The following is an 18,232-nucleotide window of genomic DNA, read 5'->3' as shown; positions in this document are numbered from 1 at the left end:
CATCTGCTCCTTCAGAATATACGATTCCCATACAGAGTTATACGGTCGTTACTCAGTAACCACATAATACACATTGTTGATTAATCCTTCTTTGGACATTGTTACCGGTAAAATTAAATCTACTACAATGTTATCACATAAGGACACCATACAGTGTATTACACCGAAAACAGGATAACACCGATATGTATTGACAATGTAAAACATAAACATATGTATTAATTTGGATAAAAAAAATTATTTTGTGAACGTTGTAAAAAGAAAAATGATATAAAAATTATCAGCATATATACATATCTCCAGTATAACATTGTACATTACTTGAACTGACAATGGTTTTGTTTCGTATTGTTTAACGTCCTACAAGAGCTATGGTCATTTAAGGACGACCTTCCTGTGTGGGTCTGGTTTGGTGTATGGACAAAAACGTATTATGTTTTAGACGTCATTATACATATCCGACACACGCAAATCAGACGCTGCTTCTGGATCAAACGGCAACACATTCGACTGCTTGTATGTTTGTTTGTTTGTTTGTGACTGATCATCTACCAGTGGTGATATCTAACATGTTAAAGGCACTCAATCATTGGCTATTCATCCCATGTATCCATGTTGGGAAACATATGTGTAAAAGAACCAGTTTAAAATATGTACAAAATTCTCTACTTTCCATTTATACAATCCTTTTGTATGTGAGAACATACCTCATCCTGATTCTAACATGATTACGGGTATATTAAGTTACTATAATTCCGTCAAATGAACGTTGGATACGTATTGTGTGTGCACGTTGTATCCAAGCATTACAGCAAGAGTTGTCAGAAGACAACATAGTTCGCCGAGCGTTCTTAAAAGAAGGTCAAAGGTCACAATCTAGGTCAGCAGGTCTGCAAATGTAGTACCAATGGAAAGATTTTCTCACAAGGAACACACGTACATGTATCTCATACGGTTAACATACTCTGGGCAAGGTTAAAAAAATCCTAAAAGTAGGTCAAAGGTCACGGTGAAGGTCAGCAGGTCAGCTAATGTAGTAGTGCATGTACCATAAGAAAAGTCTTGCCGCATGGAATGCACATGCCACACACCTAGGCTGTATCCTCAGTAGTTCTGCAGTATTGGCACAACACTATTTTATATGAACTTTAACCTAGCTGTCCACCGACGACGTCGGCGACGACGCCGGGAGTATAGCAATAGTTTCCCTTGACTTCGTCCCGGCGAACTTTTATGTCACTGCCATGGGTTTCATAACTCTTTATAATACATACAAATATGGGAGGTTATCCCCACGATTTATAGCTCTATTGCATGTTAAACCTTATCCAAACTATATTGGAAAATGACACTATTTGGATTCGTCTCGACAGTTTCCTTCGGATGACAGTTAAACCACGTGGAAGTTTTGGTCAGCACGTGAATATGATAACTTCACCAGTCAGCAGCATGTCTGCCATCCTTGCGTTGACTTGCGAACGTCCATGTCTGGCTCGGATCACCCGTCGTACATTCCCGCATAATGAGAGTGTTGCGAAGTAGCGATATACACAGTCTCGTTTTCAAATGCACCAGGTGCCCCTCCTGTGTAATTAATCAACCAAACATTAAAATGTTTTAGTATACACTGTTTAATTATCGTCACGTTCATAAATGATAAAGGAATACAACTAGATGTGCTGAAACGACCCGAATGCCACCCCGAGAACCAAACTTTTAGTATTATTTGCTGTTTTCAGAAGAACAGATGACACAAAAGAGTAGGATTGGAACAATGCATTACATCTTTTTTCTGTGATTTCGTTTTGAATTTTAACTGGAGCTAGGCGGAGCTCTCCAATTTTGTTCAGAACAATTAATTAAATTTCTAAAAGTAAAATGTCAATAACTCTGAAAAAGTCAATTAGCCGTGGTCAAATCAATACTCATATATCATCATTATGACATCAGCGGAAACAAAACTACGATGGAATGACACTCAATGGTAACACTATATACCCGGTATCAGCGACCATGGAATGGTGGGACATACATGTAAAATTTTAAAATTAAAAAATCTATGCTCTACCTTGGAATGTTCCCACTGATCCTTTATATCCAGACAGTTGGCTAGACGAGGGATGTGGTCCATTCCGTCCATCTTCACATACACACACTGTAGTATAGTCCGAAGTTGTTTGGTCGTGGTGAGTGCGAAATTCTGGAAGAGGATTATAACCTCAATAAGCCCAACTATTAACAATCCATTACACTTGTACAGGGAACTACACACTTCAAATATATCAGTGGATGTATTATGAATCACACAATATCGGAATTTCTTTCTAAATAATTTTTAATAGTATGTTAAAATACAAATTGTATTTGGTCAAGCCTTAAAGGGACATTCCTTCGTTTGAATAAAGTTTATGTCGTCAAAATGGAACTAAGTGGAAAATGTATATTTTTCCCAAGTAGTACAAGTTATAATCTTAACATTAATACGGCAATTTTACTCTCAAGATAAACAAAAATTTCTTCTAGTATTAAATCCTAAAAAATTCTTGATTCGCCCCGAAGTATCACTAATTACCGCGAAGACAGACGGCATTTGTGTACGATTTGTCAATGGTCTGTACATTTCAGAGTTAACTTCATTACTAGTAGGCACAAATACTTATATAATCCTTGTTCGGATATAGATTTCATCAAAAGAAAGTTTGCATGTTTCTGCTGCCCAAACGAAGGAATGCCTTTTTAAGTAAAGCGTTAATCAACGCTCATCAATGTGTCAAGGACTTTGTTAGCGAGTAGATAAGGCAGCCTTTTGACAATCAAATGCTGTATAGTTCGAAAACCGCTTGGTTACTGTTGGCTTACAAGTCTAAAATAAAACCGTTACAATTTTGCAAATGAACTTCAGTTCCTGATAAAAATGGCGAGCAAATAAAATGTTGGCTGGAGACTAGATTGATAGCTGTAATAATTATAGATTACTAGATCATAAATCACTTACGATGAACATGTACGACAATTATGACTACAGACATTCTCCCAATGCTTAACATCTCAAAACTGTAAACCGTTGCTCGGTTAATATTGTAGATGATAAGTTAATCATTACACTGGCCATCCTCAAACCTTGTCATTACATATAGATGTATACAGTTTATATGAGCGCTTGATTGAGATTGATTTTGTAATCCTGTACATTAATATAACATATTGTTGTCTTTTAATCACGACAGTATATCTTAAATCACGACAGTATATGTTATATCACGACAGTATATGTTAAATCACGACAGTATATGTTAAATGACGACAGTATATGTTAAATCACGACAGTATATGTTAAATCACGACGGTATATGTTAAATGACGACAGTATATGTTAAATGACGACAGTATATGTTAAATGACGACAGTATATGGTACATATAAATTACGACAGTATATGTTAAATCACGACAGTATATGTTATATCACGACAGTATATGTTAAATCACGACAGTATATGTTATATCACGACAGTATATGTTAAATGACGACAGTATATGTTAAATGACGACAGTATATGTTATATCACGACAGTATATGTTAAATGACGACAGTATATGTTACATATAAATTACGACAGTATATGTTAAATCACGACAGTATATGTTATATCACGACAGTATATGTTAAATCACGACAGTATAAATCACGACAGTACATGTTAAATCACGACAGTATATGTTAAATCACGACAGTATATGTTAAATCACGACAGTATAAATCACGACAGTATATGTTAAATGACGACAGTATAAATGACGACAGTATATGTTAAATGACGACAGTATAAATCACGACAGTATATGTTAAATGACGACAGTATATGTTAAATGACGACAGTATATGTAAAATGACGACAGTATATGTTAAATGACGACAGTATAAATGACGACAGTATATGTTAAATCACGACAGTACATGTTAAATCACGACAGTATATGTTAAATCACGACAGTACATGTTAAATGACGACAGTATATGTTAAATGACGACAGTATATGTTAAATGACGACAGTATATGTTAAATCACGACAGTATATGTTAAATCACGACAGTACATGTTAAATCACGACAGTATAAATCACGACAGTATATGTTAAATCACGACAGTATATGTTAAATCCCGACAGTATATGTTAATCACGACAGTACATGTTAAATCACGACAGTATATGTTAAATCACGACAGTATATGTTAAATGACGACAGTATATGTTAAATGACGACAGTATATGTTAAATGACGACAGTATATGTTAAATCACGACAGTATATGTTAAATCACGACAGTATAAATCACGACAGTATATGTTAAATCACGACAGTATATGTTAAATCAAGACAGTATATGTTAAATCACCACAATACATGTTAAATCACGACAGTATATGTTAAATCACGACAGTATATGTTAAATCACGACAGTATATATTAAATCCCGACAGTATATGTTAAATCACGACAGTATATATTAAATCACGACAGTATAAATCACGACAGTATATGTTAAATCACGACAGTACATGTTAAATCACGACAGTATAAATCACGACAGTATATGTTAAATCACGACAGTATATGTTAAATCACGACAATACATGTTAAATCACGACAGTATATGTTAAAGCAGACCTCCAGAATCGTACCTGTTGCATCAGGTGATAGTTACAGTAACTGACGTGGAGTGGGGCAGGAGCGGAAAACAGGTACATGTTGTTGTCAAGGCAACGCGGTGGCTTGTAGTTCTCCAACTGTAAATACATATTACAGCATAATAATTATACACTATTTTACACGAAATATCCTATCCCAGAAAGTAGAATTAATGTCTAACGTTGCTTGGAAACGTCGCAAAATGTATACTTCATACTTTCTATCAAATCAAAATCTAAATTGCATTCAAGGGTATGCTTTTCAAGATTTTAGCTGTAATCTCAACCAATGCTTCTCTTAAAGGGTTTCTCTCTGGTATGTCTTGCTTTTTCTGGAAGAAATACTTACACCCACACCCCCCGACGCCGTCACATTAACGTCATATGTGAACAATTCCGGCCAGATATTCGTCAAGAACCAATCAAACGGTCGGCATCGCAACTTTCTTTTGAGCATGAATCTCTCATCCACGTCTCCCATGGAGAAACTCTGTATAGTCCGAAAATGAGAAGGAAAAAATCATATACGTAATTAATTATAACTATGAAATATGAATTATCAACCTTAAATTACATTGACCATGTCAAAAGGATGTTAAAAAATACAAAACTAAACCAAAAAGATGAATGACAATATACACACAATATATAATATAAAAACCAGAGTGTTTTGCGCAGTGTATTTCTAGAAATCGAGAATACCCGTCGTCGTACACATTTCCGGGGGTAACCGTGCATATCGGGAGAACCCGTCCATCTTACCGTCATTTCTGGGTAGAATCCGTACACATATCGGGAGAACCCGTCCATCTTACCGTCATTTCTGGGTAGAATCCGTACACATATCGGGAGTACCCGTCTATCTTACCTACATTTCCGGGTAGAATCCGTACACATATCGGGAGTACCCCTCCATCTTACCTTCATTTCCGGGTAGAATCCGTACACATATCGGGAGTACCCGTCTATCTTACCTTCATTTCCGGGTAGAATCCGTATACATATCGGGAGTAACCGTCTATCTTACCTTCATTTCCGGGTAGAATCCGTATACATATCGGGAGTACCCGTCTATCTTACCTTCATTTCCGGGTAGAATCCGTACACATATCGAGAGTACTCGTCCATCCACACACTAATCGCCCGTTTGTAGTTATAAAGTTCTACTTTTCTTCTGTCCGCGAGGAAGTCGTACGGCTGAGCACGTTCAATATGACCTACCCTTGAGCAGGGCACGTGCACCAGGCGACCCCCGCATAACCACACCTGAAACAGCCATCAATGATTAGATGTTTACTTTCAGAAGGTTTAAGCCAAAATAAACTGACATTATTTGTTGTGTCGTAAACACCCAGTCCAAAAATCCGTCGAACAACTTGGGTTTAATTCTGTGAAATACGTCGACTAATAATAATTCAAAACTGTATATAAAGGCATGGCTCGATTGCATGCATATCGTATCTTAGTGAAGACTTTGGATATCACTATTCACAAAAGGACATATTTGTCTTTTGTTCGCGGTATGTCTTTCTCGCTTCAGTTTAACCAAACTTTTTTTGTATTTTATGCATTGCTATTTTGAATCGACAATATTTTCCTCTCGTTAATAATACTGCATTGTTTGATACTGGGGGTTTCAGTTTCTATGTCTCTCAACTCTACTTCTAACCCTGAAATAATCAATACAAATCCAAAGCTTTCATGGATTGATAACAGTAGTGTTCTCAATGCACTATTCACAAAGATATATCAGTCACATAGATCATATAAGTAAATCTTCCTGCAACAGGCTTCACGTGAGAACCAGTAATCTATTTCTTTGTGAGACATGGAGCAAGACGTGATCCATGCTCATTGACTTATGTATACTTGGTACTTGATACCAGCCAACTCCCGGATTTAAAAAATTCATTTGTATGGCGGATATCCTCTTGAAGACGCTAATCCTTCCGAAACACTTCCAATGGTTTTCATGTAAACTGCGTTTTGTCTTCGTTTTACCTATTATTCTGTTCAGTGTCCAAGGGCACACAACAGAGTGTATCATTCCACACACAATTACAAATGTACATATATCGCAAATAAGGAAAAAGTGTACACATTGAATAGTAAGTTGTCTAGATATAAAAAAAATATTTTAACAATATATTACGAACTTTATCATTGTCAAAACTGGTTATCTCACTAACATATTACAGTGTAACAGAAAAGGGATGTTTGTAACATGTCCTACCCTCCAGGATAGCTCGAGATTTTCACCTCCCCAGATCTTCATTCCATCGTCATAAGTACCGATCTCTGAGAAAAATTTCACATCCACGACAAAGGCAGCTCCGACCATGACAACGCCTCTGCATAAAACAATAGTACATGTATATACAACCATCATAATAATATACATCAAATCCACTAGTAACGTTCCATAAATAAGCATAAAATTCCAAATATACTTGGATTTAAACCCCCATCTTTTTTGGTTTGTTAACAAATAACTGGCATTTGAATAAATGCTCAATTTTCGACAACCAAAGTGTTTGTTGTTTTATTGCCAAAAAACATAGCAGAGTAGTTGTGGGATTAATGTATGTTCCAACATGCAAAATACGATGGTATACCACACAGAATACCACGATATAGAGTAACACAACAGTAGAACCGGAACAATATATTGTAAACAATAGATTTTACACTTCCCATATACTTTTTTTTTATTTGTGTCTTTTTAAAATTCCCACTGAATTTACAAAGTAAGCAAATCTCTCCAATTCTTGTGACACTGTTTTTGTGAAAAAAATTTAATCAAAGTTCTTAAATTGATTGATTGGCCATAACAAAACCATTAACTGACCTGTATATTATGAGTAACAGCAAACAGCAACATTTGACAAATTACTCCTCTATATCTCAATATGTATCCATCATTCAGAGAGTAGATGAGCCGAAACTAAATTATAACGATATGAAGTCCAAGTTTAACACTACATATCCCCAACCATGAAATTAGTATATTTACATTCAGTATACTTCAAAGCAAACGCGATTCATGGAATATTTTCAGAAGCCAATATTGTTATGACTTCATGAATGTTGAAAAAATAAAATTCATTCCTTAAATAAAGGTCGATGACCTACAATTCCCTCTGTAATACTGTCAACGTAAACAACCAATATAATCACATTCCTTTGAGTTACATTGAAGTAAAGTGCGAGTTTTGTGACGTCATGAATACGTTACGTACGGAAGAACATCCATGTCGGATTTGCCTGTCAATTGGTCCTGTCTAAATTCTGTCTCAAAGAACTGTAGACGCCAGTCGAATCCGTATCGAGTTCTGTAGCCTTTGGTAAAGGTGTACTTTAAACTGTTTCTCTCCACGTAGTCAAGCTGTGCCATGGCGATTGTCCTATCGTCCGCCATTATTTGTTGTAAGAGTGGCTGTGCCCTTTCAGAAAAACACGTGGTGAGTATGAAATTAGTGTAAACCGAAACTGATTCATTGTAAACGTTTAGACCAAAAATTGTTTGGTTTGTTACTTCAATGATGTAGACGTTTTGGGGGGCTAGATTAAAATTCGGTAAAAATGTTCATTATAGAAAATGTGCTTTACACACTAGGGGTGGTCCAAATATTATGTATTTTAGTCCCTGTCCATTATGTAGGCCAAAGCAACACTGTCCTACATTGGCGTTATTGTACCAGCTGTTTTATTTATTGTGCAATACGAAGAAATGTACATTGACCAGGCGACATTTTGTAAACCCAATAGTCTATTGTAAAAGAGGAATTAACTTTATTTACATTTTATTTGATTGATATAATGTTTCACAATGGTAAATGTACGATATTTCATCATCGTTAAGGCTATTTTTCCCCGACTTCCATTTCTTTGACATTCAGCATTACTGACAGTCCTAGAAGGACTAAGTAGCTGTATGGTGCAGTTCACATTTATTATTCGACATTTACTGTGGCTGTTAGTAAATTCATAGCCAAATGTGCTAGTGTCAACCTTCTTACTATGAAGTTTTCAGGATTGTTTAAAAATATCGAATATTTGAGTAACACGGGTTTCAGGGTTTGGCATGATTATTTATGACTCACACACTCAAATTAAAAAAAAAGTTCCCATACATGGTTCTATGGTAGTATATCAGCTAGGCACGCCTCACATATCAGACTTCATAGCTCACATTAAGGAAAATTTCCTCGGCAATCAGTTGCGTTATTCAAATATTGTGTTGCGGAACTGAGAATTTGTGTCGCCATGTCTATCTGTGATGAATTTATTATGTCTGAAGTTATTTGAAATGTCATTTTCTTAACCGCAGTAGAAAACGTGCATGAGAGAGATAATGATGCTGATACAATAATAAAGATATAACACCCACGTCACGAGTGGGAACAGGACAGTTAAATTATCTATCAAAATGACGTGATCAAATGTTTCTATTTTCATGTAAAGCGTTACTACAAAAAAACATCCTTTTATCAGGATAATTTCTAGGTGCTCACCAGTCAACATTGACCTCCATATGGCTATCGAAGAATGCAACAGTCTGTCCTGTCACGTGCTTGAATCCCTCCAATCGTGCACGAATCAGTCCCGATCGAATTGGTAAAGTCACCATCTGAACGAGTTTTTCATCGAAGATCTGTCGAATATGTTTGTACACTTCCATCTGGTAGACGTCTGTTGAACAGAGACATCGGTTAACAAGTGTAATATGTTCTTGTCTAACTTTAAAGCGTCGGTATCACAGGCAATTGGCACTAATTTTTCCATCTTGAAAAATCTGTGCCAAGTCCCTGTGATCAGTATGTGTTGACGAATATCTCTTAAGACTACAGATTGTGATGTACTGTACGCCCCACCAATGTCTTAGACATTACTCCATCACAGTCAGTATCAGCATTTTCAATGAACGACAATCATGCGAATTCGCATTACATAGACTACATTTATAAACAATGTTTATTTTACAACAATTGGTAGCAAGATGCCTCATACTAACTCCCCTTTCTGTCCTGGTGGAAGCGCGCGAGGGGTTCTACTCTGGAAGGAAACCGGAAAACCTAGGGAAAATGTGCAGGTAGGGCCAAGTGACCATACATGTATTCATTGTCATGTCCGATTAAGGAATGAAACCTCGGTCGCCTATAGATGAAAGGCGGATGGATTACCAGTGGACAACCCGAGTACACCAGTAGTATTGTATCGTGTGTACAATATCAGTAATTTTCTCTTATGGGCTGAAAGACCTAAGGAATAAACTTGAATTGAAATTGAATTATAGGAGGGATAAAACCATCGTTATAGTAACAGGACTTCCACTTTACCTGGACAGTAAAACTTTATTTTGACGACACAGATTACATGTACATTTTGTCCTAAGTGATTTAACTTTTCAAATTCCTTAATTATGCACAATATTCGATAGCCTTTTAACATAATGATGAATTTAGAGAAGTGTATCTTAATTAAATGAGACTGAATATGTCAGAAGATGATACGCGTAATTGTATTACATATGAAAATAACTTTTCCATTCATCAAACAGTCATCAGAGCCGAGGAGAGTGGGCTTGTATCAGTATAATCTAATACTATACTTATATTGTTAAACGGTCAAAAAACATATTAGTCCCTTAACGGTGAAACTGGGGGGACTAAATGTTTCCTTCCGTCCGTCCGTCTGTCAGACCGGCCGTCCACTCAGTTTTCCACACTTTTCCCAGCCATGCTTCAAGGTACATTTTGTGTATGTTGGTGAAAGTTTGTATGTAATTTCAGTTTGAGTAGCTACAGATCAAGTTTAAGTTTCAGGGGTTTTGGGCCAAGGTCATCGTTATACTATTTTTAGCGGGGGTCGGTAAGGGGACATGTATTGCTTTAGCAATAACCAACAGGCTTATTTGATTAGAATTGTGCAATGAATACTAGTACATGTATTCAATTGACCTGAATGGTATTGAAAGCCATTTGGCGGGCAATAACACTTTATAGAAAGGGCACAACGTTACATGGCAGGAGTAAGTAAGCCTAACAAGTTCACAGTAATCAATGTAGTCAAGGTTTCCTACCCGTATATACCTGAATTACATGTAATAATGACCCAATAGTACTGACGACTGCCTGCTATGCTTACCGGACCCGCTGGCATCGTCCACCAGGATGATTTCCTTCAGGACGGACTTCGGTGTCCGGTTGACGATGCTGTAGACTGTCCGTAGTAGGAGAGAAGGCCATTCGTTGTGGTAAGCAATCACCACACTCAGAGTTGGCAGTTTGGCTGGAAATGTCAGTGTCTTACACCTGGAATACATTTGGTGTAGTTATACATGTTGGACATGAAAATGCCCCCCCCCCCCCCCCCCCCCCCCTATGGAACTAATAACCCCTCCCCCCAACAGTTGACTTATACATGGTGATATATATACTACGTCCCTGACTTTTGTGTTTTCGATGTCAGTCAAGTGACTTTGTCCATCCTGATGCCCAAAAGTGTATTAATGAGTAAGAATTACCTCCCTTCCACTGTAAGCAATTCGTTAGCGAAGCGTTACTTCTCCATTGAATAGAAAGCAGGATTATGGAACCAGTTCAATTTGATTGACATAAGGTATACACGTGTATGCATCTGTAGATTATACAATATTACGCGTTACCATTTCCATGATTACTATTTGTATATTTAGATGAAAAGATTCCGCTCGACATCAGAAACGTATCAGTAATTCCCTGTTGACATTAAGTACAGAGACCTACAGCTGCGCCATAACCCGGATATATTCTGAACTTACCCCGGGGGTCTCGAGTCAGGTATCGCCCTGTTGATAGGAATAGAATCACTAAGATAGATGTTGATATTGTGCTTTTTACGTAGGTCGACCATCCACTGGTCTCCCGCCTCCTGAGGGTTAGGAGGGTGCATCCGGGAGTCGGACAGACTGGCTAGTGCAGATTTATTTCCAAAAGGGTTGTAGAATACGGCCCCTGGTCCCCAGTTACGGAGTCGGATAACCTCACTACTAGGGCTCCTTCTCCCATTATACTGTCTGTACACAATTAACACCACGAGAGCTAGAATAGCACAGGCGGCAATCACGTAACGGTATACAAGTCTCATCATGCCACTCCACTTTTCAATTTTTCTTCTTTCAAATTTGAAACAATAGTTTTGAGTTATTTGCATGACTTACACTACTGTTCCAATAAACCTCGTATCGAGCATAGCCCCAATCCGCTTAGTGTATATAATGTACACACACCTGGGCTACAATGGCGAGATCACAACAATGTTATGAATGACACAGGTAACTCATTCATGGCGGATTTAATTACCGCCGATGAAAAGTTTGTTCCTCGCACAAATTGCATATCCATCTGTTTACCAATATCGTCAACTAATCAATGCACAGGTGAGTGGCTGCATATGTACAGGTGTGCATTTTACCTGTACCGGATATTACTATTTTGGTGAAAGGGAAGTAACTCTCATTTACAACAACTTTTAACCTTAAACGATTTGACATTGAGTGCAATTCTTTTGCCATTAAGTAAAACGACATCTTTATTGTCACCTATAGTCAAGTGATTAGCCCCTAAGGGCAAAAAATGACTTTAAGGTAAAATCTTTTCCCCCTAAGTATCGTTTATTTAACACATTTGCATGTCATGCCTTCAATATTAGAGTGATCAATCATACAATGGAAAGAATAAACCAATATAATATAGTCCAACATGTATGTCAGTTACAGAATACAGGTAGCGATCTCATGTCAATAATAATGTATGTAATACATAAAATACAAGTGTGTGAACGTTTTTACCGGGAAACTGTAACAGGTATAACGGAAATATATAAAATATGTAAATATTGTGAACTTCTAAAGCCCACAAACTACACAAAAACATCAATAAAGACAAATGAAGAATAGGACGAAAAAGCAAAAAAAAAAAAAAAAAAATTGTTAAAGCCGAGACCAGGGGAGACAACGTAGGTTTATTTGAGATATCAACAATGTAGAGATGTAGAAGGTAATGTAAACTAGCCTAAAGATATAGAAAGGGAGGGATATGTCTCCGCTTTTCATACAAATTATGCAATTTGAACATTTTGGATGTTGGAGTGTAATTTTGGAACATTATAAATTATGAGTTTATATTTCAGTCCATACCAACAACCCATCAAAGTAGAAAAAATGTTCGGTATTGAAAAAAGTCTCTCACGGATAGTTTATGTAATAAAACACCCGCCACAGAATTTCCATATTATATCCTGTTTTACCTCTCCCTTTCCGAGTTGATTATGCTTGTCCTTCGCTAGTCCTAGATCTGTTGTCTTTCCTCCCAAACCGAATACAAAACGCAGTCATTATCTTTCAACAATTACCAAACAACAATTACCAAACAACAAATACCAAACAACAATTACCAAACAACAATTACCTGACCAAAAACCAAATACCAAACAACAATTACCAAACAACAATTACCAAACAAAAAATACCAAACAACAAATACATTTGTACCAAACAACAAATACCAAACAACAATTACCTGACCAAACAACAATTACCAAACAAAAAATACCAAACATCAATTACCAAACTAGTTATAACAATTGATAGTAAATCACTCTTGTTAGCCCGGATGGAAACACGTGTGTGGTCAGGCCGCTGACCCCATGCCGCGTCCAAACGGGGAATCGAACCCCTGAAAGACAAGTGTATAACCAATGTGTCACCTGACCACCCGTATACCACTATTTATGTTGTGTAGTTATGTTTGCACCAAAAATAATATCTTAACAGTTTAAACATTTGGTAGTTAAAGCTTGACACACAGGGCTTTTCTTATCTATATCATGATTAATTCAAACTCAATTCCTTCGTAACATCTCATTCGATAATGAATACTACCAAAAAACGTTCTCACAATGCAGCTTTAAAACGTAATTAATTTGGGACGTTTCGCTGGTCATAAAGTATATTTAGGTAGGTATATATTAGATATACATTGTACTTGGTGACACAGAGAACATCTTATACATGTGTGTGTGTATATATTAATTACCATTGTATAAATCTGGATGATGAATAAACATAATCCAAATGTCACAATGTGCACGACACTTTCGAAAAAAAGGAATCTTACTCCTTTAAGTTAGTGGGGGTAATATGAATAATCTCTAATTTCTACGGACTTACCGAAGATTAAAACCAAGAAGGAAATAGACCACAGAGCTTGCTATTGTATGAAACTGTTTTCCGAACAGGAGAACAACTTCAATTTAGCATATATTTTTAATGTCTGATAGCATGAATCATCTATACATTTCATATGCGATCCAAATGTATGCACAGAAGAATTTCAACTAAATTGGCTTTTTGACCTTGATGACGTCGACAATGGTACACAGACATCTTAAGAAACAAGATATATTTATGTATATTAAACAGGCTATTATGTTATGATACATATTGCTAGTCTTTAAAGCAGGCCATCATGTTAAAATACATATCGTCAGTCTTTTAAACAGAGCATAAGGTTAAAATACCTGTTGTCAGTCTTTAAAACAGACCCTTAGGTTGAAATACATATCGTCAGTCTTTAAAACAGGCACTAGTTAAAATACATATGAGAAACAGGACATATTTATGTATATTAAACAGACCATTAGGTTATAATAACTATCGCTAGTCTTTAAAGCAGGCCATTGGATTAAAATACCTGATTTCAGTCTTGAAAACATGCCATTATGTTATAATACCTATTGTCAACCTTTAAAACACAGACTTTGGCACGAGTATGACCTGAGAATTGCACGCCGTCCCGTCAATATCCAATAATTTTGATGTTTTCTTGAATAATAATCGGTTATTCACTATTATGAGCCTCTATGGACGGATACACTGATTTGTGGACAGGACGTTATAGGTTTATAGTACTATAGAGAAAACAAAACTCAAGTCGAACATGGTCATTTTTAATAACAATATCAACAGTTCAAAAATATTATTTCAAAGATTCATGCAATTATTATTTTACGTAATCACATTTTGTTTCTCATCACAAATACGACAATGCATATCATTTCCTAACTTATTCGTATTGATTTATGATTTCTATGTAAAGTCTGTATTACAGTACAGCTCACGACAGGGCGACGTCGTCTGTTATAACAACAAACCAAACAGCTCATTACATGGCGACGTCTGTAAACAGCTCACGACATGGTTTGGTTTGGTTTGGTTTGTTTAACATCCTATTAACAGCCAGGGTCACGAGGTGGCCACGCCTATAAACAGCTCATGACGTGACGACGCATGTAAACAGCTCACGACGTGGCCACGCCTGTAAACAGCTCACGACGTGGCCACGCCTGTAAACAGCTCACGACGTGGCCACGCCTGTAAACAGCTCACGACATGGCCACGCCTGTAAACAGATCACGACATGACCACGCCTGTAAACAGCTCAAGACATGACCACGCCTGTAAACAGCTCACGACATGACCACGCCTGTAAACAGATCACGCATGGCGACGCCTGTAAACAGCTCACGACATGTCGACGCCTGTAAACAGCTCATTACATGGCGACGCCTGTAAACAGCTCACGACATGGCCACGCCTGTAAACAGCTCACGACGTGACGACGTCTGTAAACAGCTCACGACATGACCACGCCTGTAAACAGCTCACGACATGACCACGCCTGTAAACAGATCACGACATGACCACGCCTGTAAACAGCTCACGACATGACGACGCCTGTAAACAGCTCATGATATGGCGACGTCTGTAAACAGCTCACGACGTGACGACGTCTGTTAAAAGCTCACGACATGACGACGCCTGTAAACAGCTCATGACATGACCACACCTGTAAACAGATCACGACATGACCACGCCTGTAAACAGCTCACGACATGACCACGCCTGTAAACAGCTCACGACATGGCCACGCCTGTAAACAGATCACGACATGACCACGCCTGTAAACAGCTCACGACATGACCACGCCTGTAAACAGCTCACGACATGGCCACGCCTGTAAACAGATCACGACATGACCACGCCTGTAAACAGCTCACGACATGACCACGCCTGTAAACAGATCACGACATGACCACGCCTGTAAACAGCTCACGACATGACCACGCCTGTAAACAGCTCACGACATGACCACGCCTGTAAACAGCTCACGACATGGCCACGCCTGTAAACAGATCACGACATGACCACGCCTGTAAACAGCTCACGACATGACCACGCCTGTAAACAGATCACGACATGACCACGCCTGTAAACAGCTCACGACATGGCCACGGCTGTAAACAGCTCACGACATGACGACGTCTGTAAACAGCTCACGACATGGCCACGCCTGTAAACAGCTCACGACGTGACCACGCCTGTAAACAGATCATGATATGGCGACGTCTGTTATAACAACGAACCAAACAGCTCATGACATGGCGACGCCTGTAAACAGCTCACGACATGGCGACGCCTGTAAACAGCTCACGACATGGCGACGTCTGTAAACAGCTCACGACATGGCCACGCCTGTAAACAGATCACGACATGACCACGCCTGTAAACAGCTCACGACATGACCACGCCTGTAAACAGATCACGACGTGGCGACGCCTGAAAACAGGTCACGACATGTCGACGCCTGTAAACAGCTCACGACATGACGACGCCTGTAAACAGCTCACGACATGTCGACGCCTGTAAAAAGCTCACGACATGACGACGCCTGGAAACAGCTCACGACATGACCACGTCTGTAAACAGCTCACGACGTGACGACGTCTGTAAACAGCTCACGACATGGCCACGCCTGTAAACAGCTCACGACATGGCCACGCCTGTAAACAGCTCACGACGTGACCACGCATGTAAACAGCTCACGACATGACCACGCCTGTAAACAGCTCACGACATGACCACGCCTGTAAACAGCTCACGACATGGCCACGCCTGTAAACAGATCACGACATGACCACGCCTGTAAACAGCTCACGACATGACCACGCCTGTAAACAGATCACGACATGACCACGCCTGTAAACAGCTCACGACATGGCCACGGCTGTAAACAGCTCACGACATGACGACGTCTGTAAACAGCTCACGACATGGCCACGCCTGTAAACAGCTCACGACGTGACCACGCCTGTAAACAGATCATGATATGGCGACGTCTGTTATAACAACGAACCAAACAGCTCATGACATGGCGACGCCTGTAAACAGCTCACGACATGGCGACGCCTGTAAACAGCTCACGACATGGCGACGTCTGTAAACAGCTCACGACATGGCCACGCCTGTAAACAGATCACGACATGACCACGCCTGTAAACAGCTCACGACATGACCACGCCTGTAAACAGATCACGACGTGGCGACGCCTGAAAACAGGTCACGACATGTCGACGCCTGTAAACAGCTCACGACATGACGACGCCTGTAAACAGCTCACGACATGTCGACGCCTGTAAAAAGCTCACGACATGACGACGCCTGTAAACAGCTCACGACATGACCACGTCTGTAAACAGCTCACGACGTGACGACGTCTGTAAACAGCTCACGACATGGCCACGCCTGTAAACAGCTCACGACATGGCCACGCCTGTAAACAGCTCACGACGTGACGACGTCTGTAAACAGCTCACGACGTGACGACGTCTGTAAACAGCTCATGACTTGACGACGCCTGTAATCAGCTCACGACATGACGACGTCTGTAAACAGCTCACGACATGGCCACGCCTGTAAACAGCTCACGACGTGACGACGTCTGTAAACAGCTCATGACTTGACGACGCCTGTAATCAGCTCACGACATGGCCACGCCTGTAAACAGCTCATGACGTGGCCACGCCTGTAAACAGATCACGACGTGACGACGCCTGTAAACAGCTCACGACGTGGCCACGCCTGTTACAACAGATCAGACGTCGACGCCATCACACACTTACACCAATGATAAAATTACTACATTGCATATTACATAAGCGTAACACCGATTTCATGTATTGCAATTAATTATGAAAAAACAATGTAGATGAACACAACATGAACAGTTCTTACAGAACAAGGGCACCGTCTAAAATATGGCACAAGCAAATGCATACGGACAAAAAATAGATTATTTTGAAATCAAAATAGAAATGCAAAATAAATCATGTTACATATATATCCTGATGTGGTCGAACAACGTGTATTATTAAACTCTCGTAATATATCTACCGAACATGATAGAAAAAACCTTCCTAAGTACCAAATGTCAGACATTCATGTTAAAATGTATTGAAAATATCGCCGTTTGATACCTAATAAAACATAGGCGTACCTTATAAAAACATGTCCATAGTGTCTACATATAACACTAAATATAATTTAATTTTATATCACTAAGTATGTATTTCTGCATTATTCAAAATCCACACAATTTAACTATCACTAAGTATGTATTTCTGCATTATTCAAAATCCACACAATTTAACTAAGTGGTCCTG

At 38.8% G+C, this 18,232-nt stretch overlaps 1 protein-coding gene across 1 annotated transcript; it reads right to left on the bottom strand.

Annotated features, from left to right (window-relative positions):
• Positions 1–511: 511 nt before the first annotated feature.
• LOC117334593 (inactive polypeptide N-acetylgalactosaminyltransferase-like protein 5) lies at positions 512–12,163 on the bottom strand. The gene is made up of 10 exons (XM_033894287.1): positions 11,493–12,163; positions 10,838–11,004; positions 9,205–9,382; positions 7,930–8,133; positions 6,924–7,041; positions 5,771–5,956; positions 5,040–5,180; positions 4,685–4,789; positions 2,069–2,200; positions 512–1,584 (listed from the first exon to the last, which is right to left on the bottom strand). The coding sequence occupies exons 1-10, from the start codon at positions 11,882–11,884 to the stop codon at positions 1,435–1,437; spliced, it is 1,773 nt and encodes a 590-aa protein (XP_033750178.1). The 5' UTR covers positions 11,885–12,163; the 3' UTR covers positions 512–1,434.
• Between the last annotated feature and the right edge of the window lie 6,069 nt (positions 12,164–18,232).

Source organism: Pecten maximus, chromosome 9 (genome assembly GCF_902652985.1).
Source record: "Pecten maximus chromosome 9, xPecMax1.1, whole genome shotgun sequence".
NCBI lineage: Eukaryota > Metazoa > Mollusca > Bivalvia > Pectinida > Pectinidae > Pecten > Pecten maximus.
Note: the sequence above shows the minus strand (reverse complement) of the source record. Positions and strands in the feature narration are given on the sequence as shown.